This window comes from Osmerus eperlanus, chromosome 11 (assembly GCF_963692335.1).
Source record: "Osmerus eperlanus chromosome 11, fOsmEpe2.1, whole genome shotgun sequence".
NCBI lineage: Eukaryota > Metazoa > Chordata > Actinopteri > Osmeriformes > Osmeridae > Osmerus > Osmerus eperlanus.
In genome coordinates, this window is record NC_085028.1 from 15,591,218 (window position 1) to 15,601,960 (window position 10,743).

The 10,743-nt window shown below is 45.1% G+C and overlaps 1 protein-coding gene across 1 annotated transcript in view; it reads left to right on the forward strand.

The window, feature by feature from the left end:
• The first annotated feature begins 2,595 nt into the window (after positions 1–2,595).
• The window catches only part of grm5b (glutamate receptor, metabotropic 5b), a 28,762-nt gene continuing 20,614 nt past the window's right edge, over positions 2,596–10,743 (forward strand). Inside the window, 5 exon segments of the mRNA XM_062473509.1 lie at positions 2,596–2,782; positions 6,153–6,620; positions 7,102–7,337; positions 7,407–7,569; positions 7,863–7,977. Coding sequence (XP_062329493.1) covers positions 6,429–6,620; positions 7,102–7,337; positions 7,407–7,569; positions 7,863–7,977 — 706 coding nt within the window. The 5' untranslated portion in view covers positions 2,596–2,782; positions 6,153–6,428.

Below are 10,743 nucleotides of genomic sequence, written 5' to 3' on the forward strand. Positions count from 1 at the left end.
CTGATCCTGATTGACATCACACTGACAAGCGTTATTTTGTTTGAGGGAGTCAGATGGCTGAGCGGTTAGGGAATCGGGCTATTACTCAGAAGGTTGCCGGTTCGATTCCCGGGCTGTGAAAAATGAAGTTGTCCTTGGGCAAAGCACTTCACCCTACTTGCCTCGGGGAGAATGTACCTGTACTTACTGTAAGTCGCTCTGGATAAAAGTGTCTGCTAAATGAAAATGTAACATTTACATAGTGTTAACATAATGTAGATTTATTTAATATTATATATAAAAGAAAATAAATTAACCATGTATTTGAGTAGGATCCTTTCATTTTAGGTTCATTTTCACGACGCTACATTATGTGATGCTATACCTTGTCTCTCTGTCTCTCATTCACTCAGCCTGAACGGTGATTGTAATCCCACCACTAGGGGGAGTAATAACCGCTCCATAGACATCAGACTGGATGAAATGTGACAAGTTCTCATAGGGGCACTATGTTTCACAAGTTAACACCACCAGGCCTGCTTCAGATGTTTCACAGCATACGAGTTCTGACAAGACTTGGTGGTTCAAGGCCTGCTCCAGGTTCTACCAAATATCTAACTACCAACCGAAGGTTTCCAGTTCGATTCCTGGTCGTGCAAAAATGACGTTGTGTCCTTGGGCAAGGCACTTCACCCTACTTGCCTCGGGGAAATGTCCCTGTACTTTCTGTAAGTCGCTCTGGATAAGAGCGTCTGCTAAATGACTAAATGTAATTGGATGGGATGAGTGCTGATGTAGACAAGAGCATCACTAAGTCAGGTTTCACTTCTGAAGCAGCCTGTTGTTCTGATCACGTTGTGTAGGCCGGCTGCAGTGATGCAAGCAGAAAGAGCAAACCTGATGGATACCTTATACAGTATGTACAGTTCTGTATGTCATGTGCATGTGTCCCATTTATACAAAAAAATCACAGACACCACATCTCCGTGTATCTATGGCAACAGAGATTGCTGTGTTGTTTTGAATGCAGTTTGATAATTGATTTGCTGAATGCGGCTCATACTTTGTGTGGGAGAATGCTTTTATTTTTATTATTATATATTTTTTGTGTGAGACCAGAACAAAAAAAAAGTTGTGCGTGTGTGTTTTATTGTGTGTATTCCTGTGTGTACTGGCACTTTTGTTCTGCCCTGTGTGATGACTGTATAGGAAATTATGAATCATTGGTCATCTGATGTATCCGACCATCCAATCAAACTGTTGAGCCTGCTCAGTGTCATTCAAATCAATTGGCCGATTGATTTCATACAAATCGATACAAACGTGTCACTTTCATTAATAAGATGTCATGTCCAACCGCACTCTGCTCTCCTCTCCTGTCAGTTCTCATACTAGTAGTCTGTGTGCATGCAGCGGGTTCAAGATTAAGAGTTTGACTTCCATTTGTGGGGGCAATTACAGCTGAGCGGAATCATTGGCAGGTTGTCTATACGCTGTTTTGCAACAGCTGTGTGTGGTTACCATGGCGACACGACCCCCGGATCATTCTGTGATTCCATCTGTGCTGAGCAGGTCTATTCAGAATTGACATGGAGATGTTAAATGAGATTAAAAAAAAGCTAAACTGTGTTGGTGTATGTGTGTGCTCATGCGTTTGTGCATGTGAGTCTGATGGAGTTTCAATGGAAATCCACAAGACCATTTCCTGAAAGTGTGCGTCTGTGTGTGTATGTGTGTGTGTGTATAAACTGAGCATCAATAGAATCATGCCTTGCTAATTACTTAACTGCTACGTATGAATGGGGACACAGCAATAGGCTATCTGTGGTTCAAGGCTGGCCGTAGAGAAGTCATTAGAGGTTAGATTTAGAAATGACAGAGGCAAATCCTGCTAAATCATTTATCCCTCGCTGCTATTTAGACTGCCCCTCTCTCTGTCTGCCCTACGACTAGCTGCTGTGTACCACTATTTCATTTGTTTACCTGACAAAGATGCCAGCAGACATGCATGCACATATACACATGAACACACATACACACACACTTGTTGTCTTACAAGCACATAATCATTCACTCACACACCCCACACACACATAAAACTCCTCTCCTGCATGACTAATTTAATTCAATCCATTTGAATGGCACATATGTATATGTGAATGTAGGGAATTCTATTTAATTCTAATCTTTTCCATGGATGTGGTGTTGTTTAAATGCTACTAGAGAGAAACAGTATGATGATTTCATGATTGTGACAGTTCAGTGTCCTGTACAGCAAAGCATTGCTCTTGCCAAAGCTGTCGTTTATGTGTGTGTGTGTATGTGTGTGTGGGTGCGCAGAGGCCTGTGTGCTTTTAATGGTCTACTAATCCCACTCGCATTTGGCTGGCAAATTAATCCAAGCCTTGCTCGTGGCCAAGCAATAAACCCTCACAGCTTCACTCTCTCTCTCTTCACTTCTCTCTCTCTCTCTATCCAGTCATCCATCCACTCACATACTATCACACCTATGCCTTGAAAACACCGGACCTAGGAAGAAAGACAGAGAGAGAGAGAGAGAGAGAGATAGAGAGAGAACCAGTCAGTAGATCGGTGGTTGATCTATGACGCGTTTGGAGCCCCCTTATTGGAGCTCGTTTGCGCGAGGGCGACAGACAACCAGAGCACAAGCAGCGCGCGCGGCAGAAAAGAGGGTTGCATAGTTGCCATGGTGAAAAAAGTGGATTAATCATCGCAAGCATGAAGCCCTGATGAACGTGAGAAGAGGGTGTTTCTTTGAAATACGAGTAGCCTATAAGTAAAGGTATGTTACTCAACTCCCAATTGAAAAAAAACAACTTTATTTACTACATTTTGGATAACCTATGAATTGTGTATCCTTAAGCCATCTGGTTGACATATGAACTCAACGTATTCTGTTTTAGCCAAATGTAGGCAAATGTCTATGGCCTCACTATGTGAAAATTGCTTCAACGTTTTACGGAGAAAGAAGCGACCTTTCCTGGCGAGCCTGAGCGCAGACGTTAGCGGTTTGCAGGCTATCTCATCTGATCCGCTTCACGCGCTATTTGTGTCATACTGGAATTACTCTTTTAATGCTAAATTATCTTGGCTGGCTCCCAGGTTTATGAAGATGACGATAATCATCAGGCCTAATAATAGGTTGTGTGCTGTTATCAATATTTGTCAGAACTAAAGGCTATATTATTATGCTTATGATCGTAGAACATTTGTTTCGTTCATTGACGAATCAGCTGCTTGGTAGCCTAACTGTGGCGGGCCTCGCCTTTTTTGGGGCCAGAACTCTAGATTGGGCTTCTCGTGTTCTTACCTCGGAAATCTATTAACTGATGTTTTTATGGACTTAGGCTTACTAGCCCACTCCCACCACACACACATGCTCCTAGAACGTACACACATTTGTGTGTTTTAAGAGAGAGCATGTGTGAGAGCAACGGATGCGCCTCTCACAAGTGGCCTGGGTGCTGTGTAGTTCTTTCTGAACGGTGCGCGAGTGTTTGTGTTGTGGTGAGCTAGGCTTTCATGCCACGCGGGCTCTCCACAGCGCAGCTGCGCTGGTCTTTCAGGAGTTGATCAATAGTCCATCTTTTTCATTCAACATCTACATTACGCTCAGTATCGCCATAGAGGAGACAAAAGCGCCAAACCGGACTGGACCAGAGGGACGGGCGCTCGCTGTGTAGGCTGCAAATCCGAAGGGCACGAGACAGTCACCTTGCGGTCTGCGTGCAACACGCGAAGCAAGAACGCCCCAAACCTGCCCGGATCTACCCTACCTGACCAGCAGCTATATGGAATCATCTGTGGGCATTCACAGGACCGAAAAGCTGCAAGACCGTTGAAGACAGGAAAGGAGAGTTTGGTGCGCGGTAATGGACGCGGGCACAGGTGTGCGTGACATGAAAACTAACGAGTTGGGGCTTTCGCAGTTGTGAGCACTACGTGGCTCTGTTGTTGCACTTCATTGACGATTGACCGTAAGGACATGCACAAGTCCATCGACCAAGACATTGGCGTACGAGTAGCACGTCGTACCGGGTAAGATTCCTATGTCCTGCAGTCGGGTGCAAGGCTGCAAGCAGCAGACAGCCTGGCAAGAAGAAGGGGGGGGGGGGGGGGACAGCAGGCAAGATATTTGAATATAGAATGGAACGATAGACTTATCTTCTAGTACGAGTGGTGGCAAAGATTATTTCAGACTGTGTCTCTGTCATGTTTTTGCCTGAATCCCTGTTATCGTTCTTTCCAGCCAACGTGCTGTTTGTTGTTAATGTCAGTTGCTAGCTTCTAGTCTGCCGCTCCAGCCACGGGATGCGGTGCAACACAAAGCGCTCTCCCCATTCTCCCTGCTCTGTTGTGGACAGCTACATTTAATTTGTGTTGCTTTCTCAGAGGTAGAACGACAGATTCAAGCTTTGAAACTCTGCATTTGTCGCAGGGGTATTGGTGCGATGCTTCATTGTAGTTGCCTCATTTCAGCACCATGAACAGCTCCTAGCGCGAGCTGTGCTGTCAACCGGCCCGTTCCGGTCACAGGTGCCATCCCGGACAGACCAATGACTGAAGTTTAACCAGTTAATATCCCAGATGTTAACGTCATTAAGTCTGGATTCTTATGAGTTGTTGGTGACTCAGTCCGTATCGCCGGTTTGAACTATGCCACTAGAGAGATGCGCATTTTCCAGCAAACGGAAACGTCTAATGCAAGAAAATAGACCGATCAGAATTCCGTTCTCTATTATTGAAGGGACTACGAGACAATCCAATTGTATTGCGTAGTTGAAGTCCCTTTTGAGGGAGTGTAGGTGTGTGTGTGCAGTCTGCATGTATCTGCATGTTTATGTTGTCTACTTGTGTAACCAAATAACTCGTAAAATATCAGAGGAACTGAAAGCACTCAGTTAATGAAGAGCCTGAATATAACAGCCTTTAACGACCGAGCAAAGTGCCAGCCAAACCCATAGCTGCAGCCAGTTCGTGCCAAACCGTCGGTCGAGTCGAGACATCATTAACCTGCCGTGTCTTTCTGGGGACTCTACTGTTGATACCTCGTGCGGGTGCCTAATTGAGCGTGATAGATGTTATTTGTTAAAGGGATAATTGATTTATTTTTCCTCTTCGAGAGAGAGAGAGAGAGAGAGAGAGAGAGAGAGAGAGAGAGAGAGAGAGAGAGAGAGAGAGAGAGAGAGAGAGAGAGAGAGAGAGAGAGAGAGAGAGAGAGAGAGAGAGAGAGAGAGATGATTGATTGTGCTTGAGGACAGCAGTGCTTTTAGCGTCACTCCTCTGTCCCGGTAACATTGCTAAAAAAAAATGCTATATTAATTAACTGTATGCATTCCGTTGCTCCTTCGCTGGCGTCGGTCACCGGGCAGGCTAGCGCAGTCCGCCCCGCCAGATCCCGTCGACCTTGATCATGTCTGTTTGCATAAACGTCGTATGTCAAACATTAGAGCCATCCGACTCCAAGCTGTCCTTGGCCTGTGCTGAATATATCAACTGAGCCGTTCCCCCGCTTCTTCAGCGCATATGGCACAGCACGGGGGAGGAGGGAGCATGGTGACAGAGCTCGTTTGAAACATCGACATTACCCAAAACCCTTGAGCCTAAGGCCGAGGCTGCAAGGAAAGCCATGGTGTGTTCATAGAAGAAACGCACCACCTAACTCTGTATTGCGCATTTAGAAGTAACAGAAGAATACCTATGTATTTAAGGTTATTGTATTGTTGTTAAACTATCTCTACTCCCTCCTCCCCCTCTCCCCCCTCTCTTTTTCTCGCTATCTTTTATTTTGTCTGGGACTGTTCCGTATAAGTGTGCCAATGAGAGATAAGAATGAGGGAGGAGATAGCAAGCAGCATCTAAATAGGTTACAGATAGAATACAATGTGTTTGAGATATTAAAGAGAGAAGGAAAGTAAATAATTCAACCCACAATGCAATGACCATCCCAAATGTATAACTGGAATATTAATTAACTCGTTGCCGGCATGGGTCACCGGGAAGGCTCACGTAGTGCTTGGGTTTTTACATTATTTGTATGTACAGCACTTTGACTGCAATCTCTGTATGACAATATGCTGAATAAATACCTACTTAATTATTATGACTGTTATTAGCATTGCTTAAACCACCTTCCATCTGTTTGCTCACAGGTAATGGCCATCCCCACCTGTCTGTCAGCCGTTTCCATGGAGACCAGCTCCGCCTTTTATGGGGAGTAAGAACACCTTTCAGCCAATGACAAAGGCACTATTCCTACAAACCTCCCTTCTGAAGTAATGATGGTGCCCCCCTGACCTCCACTAGAGGAGGAAGAGGAGGAGTCTATTCTCCATCTTTGAATTTCTTGTTTGGCCACAGGCTCTCACAATGACGGGAGATCCTATTTCCATGACGTTTAGTCTGTGACGGTCAGACACAAATTCTAGATGTTTCCTTTCCCTTCTATCAAAGTTTCTACCAGTAAGATGCTTTGGTTGTTTTTCCCCCTGCCCATGTTGGCCTGGGCGGTGCCAACTGCCTCTGCCCAGGCCAATGAGCGACGAGTTGTAGCGCACATTCCTGGTGACATCATCATCGGAGCGTTGTTCTCCGTCCACCACCAGCCTCCTGCTGATAAGGTGTGTGTGTGTGACGTTGTGTACATGCAATGGTGTGTTTGAGTGTGTGTGCTTTATAATGTGTGTGTGGCGGTGTGTGCGTGTGTATTATAAAATGTGTGATGCTGTGTGTGTGTGTGTTTGTATTATAAGATGTGTGTGGCGGTGTGTGCGTGTGTATTATAAAATGTGTGATGCTGTGTGTGTGTGTTTGTATTATAAAATGTGTGCGGCGGTGTGTGCGTGTGTATTATAAAATGTGTGATGCTGTGTGTGTGTGTTTGTATTATAAAATGTGTGCCGCGGTGTGTGCGTGTGTATTATAAAATGTGTGATGCTGTGTGTGTGTGTTTGTATTATAAAATGTGTGCCGCGGTGTGTGCGTGTGTATTATAAAATGTGTGATGCTGTGTGTGTGTGTTTGTATTATAAAATGTGTGCCGCGGTGTGTGCCTGTGTATTATAAAATGTGTGCGGCGGTGTGTGCGTCCCTCTTCCCCAGGTCCACGAGCGTAAGTGTGGCTCGGTGCGTGAGCAGTACGGCATCCAGAGGGTGGAGGCCATGATGCGCACGCTGGACCGCATCAACGCCGACCCCCACATCCTCCCCAACATCTCCCTGGGCTGCGAGATCCGAGACTCCTGCTGGCACTCGGCCGTGGCCCTGGAGCAGAGCATCGAGTTCATACGGGACTCCCTGGTGTCCTCAGACGAGGTGGAGGAGGGAGGCGGAGGGGTGTGGGGGGGCTTTGGGGGAGGAGGAGGTGGTGGAGGAGGAGGGGGGGGAGGAGGAGGGGGGACATTGAGGTGTGCCGACCCAGCGGCCACCCCCATGCGGGGGAAGAAGCCCATCGTGGGGCTCATCGGCCCAGGCTCCAGCTCTGTGGCCATCCAGGTCCAGAACCTCCTCCAGCTCTTCAACATCCCCCAGATCGCCTACTCTGCCACCAGCATGGACCTCAGCGACAAGGTAGGAGGACACCATCAGGAGTACAAGTTCATCAGCACTGTGTTGCTCTCCTACAGAGTGTGTGTTTCTGTCCCACAGAGTGTTTCTCTCCTAATGAGTGTGTTTCTCTCCTACAGAGTGTTTCTCTCTACAGAGTGTGTTTCTCTCCTACAGAGTGTTTCTCTCTACAGAGTGTGTTTCTGTCCTTCAGAGTGTGTTTCTGTCCTACAGAGTGTTTCTCTCTACAGAGTGTGTGTTTCTGTCCTACAGAGTGTGTGTTTCTGTCCTACAGAGTTTGTGTTTCTGTCCTACAGAGCCTGTATAAGTACTTCATGCGTGTGGTACCATCTGACGCGCAGCAGGCCAGAGCCATGGTGGACATTGTGAAGAGGTACAACTGGAGCTACGTATCGGCCATACACACAGAGGGTGAGAACACGTGCTTTTCTTTCTGCTGTCTCTATCGTGACACTTTTGCCGTCTTGGTTTGTGTGCAGTCACATTTGGCAGAGAGACTGGAGGTTTCGGTGTCTGTGCTGTCCAGGTAGCAGGAGGGGTCTGTTAGTTTGTTTGTTCAGAGATGTGTTACATTCTTATGGGGGTTTGTTTCATGCCCAAGCCCAGTGTTTTTGTTTGTTGGAGTATTTAGTCTAATAAACATTTACATAATGCTGCTGTAATTCTCCTTCTGGCCTGTCCTCCTCCTCCTCTCATTTTTCATTTCCTTCTCTTTCTCTCTCTGTATATTTCTCCCACTCTCTCTCTCCCCTCTCTCTTTCTGTGTCTGCCCAGTGCAGGGTATGTAATTAATCTCAGGTTAGCACTGATAGGGATAAGGTCTTCATCTCACCCATTAATCACTATCAGAGCGCACACACACACACACACACACACACACACACACACACACACACACACACACACACACACACACAGACACACACACACATGTTGGAACTGGACCCTCAGATCATCCCCTGCAGCATAGCCTGAGGGAGCTTTTTCCACATCGATTCATTGTGTGCTTGTGTGTGTGTGTGTGTGATTGGGTTTGTGTGTGTGTGTGTTAGGTCTGTCAAAGCTGAAGGAGCACAGCAGTGCAGTGTTGGTCCAGTCTGGACTGGTCTCAGACACAAACAGCTGACCTTGAGAAAATAAGAAGGAGAGAGATAGAGTTAGAGGGAGAGAAGGAGAGAGAGCGAGTTAGAGGAAGAGAGAACTAGAGAGGGTACAATTTCTGGGGAAATTGTAGGGTGTGCTTGCTTGCGTCGGTTGCACAGGGGTCCGTTTTTGGATGACATTTTTACAACTGATATTTCTGTATATTTTATATAAAAATGCATACTTATTATTTATAAAGATTACATAGATTAAAAATATTTTTTTTGCTGCTCATTTACAACTGAAAATATGAGTGAAGTGTAGAATGAAATAGATGTCTTCTCATTTCCCCTGCAAGAGGCAGCCTCATCGTTGAATCAAAACGAATACATTTGGCAGACCTGTGTAAAAAGTGACCTAATCTCTATGACTTAAACGTCCTTTTAAGTTTTTCCCTTCTCGTGATATTTTAAGGCATTTAGCCTACTCATATTGCATTCATTCATGAATAAAGAACCCCCTTTGAAGATTATTCTACGACGTTACCGGCAGTAGAAGATGGAATCGCGATTCAAACAGTACCATCTGCTAACTGAAAATATGCCCCCAAAAACGTAAATAAGATTGACATTTATTTAGTGGAAAATCGCTTTCATAAAAAGTTCACTGGTAGCGATCATTGTCAGTAACAACGCCAAGTGCGATATAGCCGTGTGGAGAAGCTGCCTTGGTAAATTGTACAGTACAGTAGACTACTGCTGTGTTCGTCTTGGTAGCAATTGCGTTGGTTGAATTTGATTTAACGTTCCGTTGTACGGTTTAGCCTGAAATTAATTATTTTCATGAACAGATTGACAAAGTTTAGGCTGTGGCAATGAAGTTAAGGTTAGTAGTTAGATAGACTTTTGATTTAAGTAAGGGGAGTGCCGAACATGTTCTGTCGCCGTTTGACTTCCTACAGTTGTGTAAGCTAGATGTTTTTGTAGTGTCTCGCGTAGGCTACAGCCTTGCAGTGAGCAACACTGGTTTGAAACCACAGGTAATGATAATTTCACCCACAAATCGTTTACTTGTAATGTAATGTCATAATAAATCCTACAACGAAAATGTATTTATGAGGAATGTTTATTTTAACGATTGAAAACAGATGCATCATAGACCACTGTAGTATGTTGCCCGGGCAACAGAGGCTAATGTCATGATGCTAATACTTCAGTGACATAGTAGACTACTGTTTCCGAAAGTGGATGTACTTCCTTAATAAAATCAGCTTATATTGTACATTACACGTCACAATTGTGTGTCATATCACAAAGTAAAATTAGTAAATAGTTATCACCCTGGCCTCTTTGCTTGTGGCGTTTCTGCAGCTGCCTTGCAGTAAAGCAGTTAGCTTAGCTATCTCCCAGAAGTTAACGAGCTGCAAAACTAATGTTCTGCTAGAGGTTGACTGTGGCTAGCAAGTTAGCCACCGTTAGCTTCACTTTTCGCCACAAAAACTTAATTTCCACTTAAACCATGCAACGGAACGTAAATCCCAATAGAAGCAACTCAATCGCTAACAAGACGAACCTTTTGACACCGCCGTTGTGTATGTAGTCCAAATATTGACTGATCCTTAGGGGGGCGAAAATAAATAATAATAAATAAATATATATGTGAGAGAACAAAGGTTGTGCCCTTGCCGAAGGCAAAGCACACCCAATGAGAGTTGGAGAGAGAGTTAGAGGGAGAGAGGGAGAGATTCGGAAGAAACTGGACAGGGGAGCAAGAGGAGAGTAGAGGAACTGAGATACACAGGAAGGAAGCAGAACAATATCTCCATCAGAGCAGAGGAGTGTGTACAGCAGTGCTGACACCCAGACGAGGCCAGGCAGAAGGGGGGAAAGGTGGAGGAGAAAGAGAGCTGGGAGAAAAGGAAGGAAGGAAGACTGAAAGAAAGGGGCTTGCCGGTGCTTCATGATTTGTTTGTGATTTCAGATTGATCAACGTCATCCTATAGTTTAAGACAGAAGTGAACGCAAGTAAACTTCTGTGTGACCTAGATTATAGAGGGCAGATCTATGTAATGACTGAACAAAATTAACTTAACTA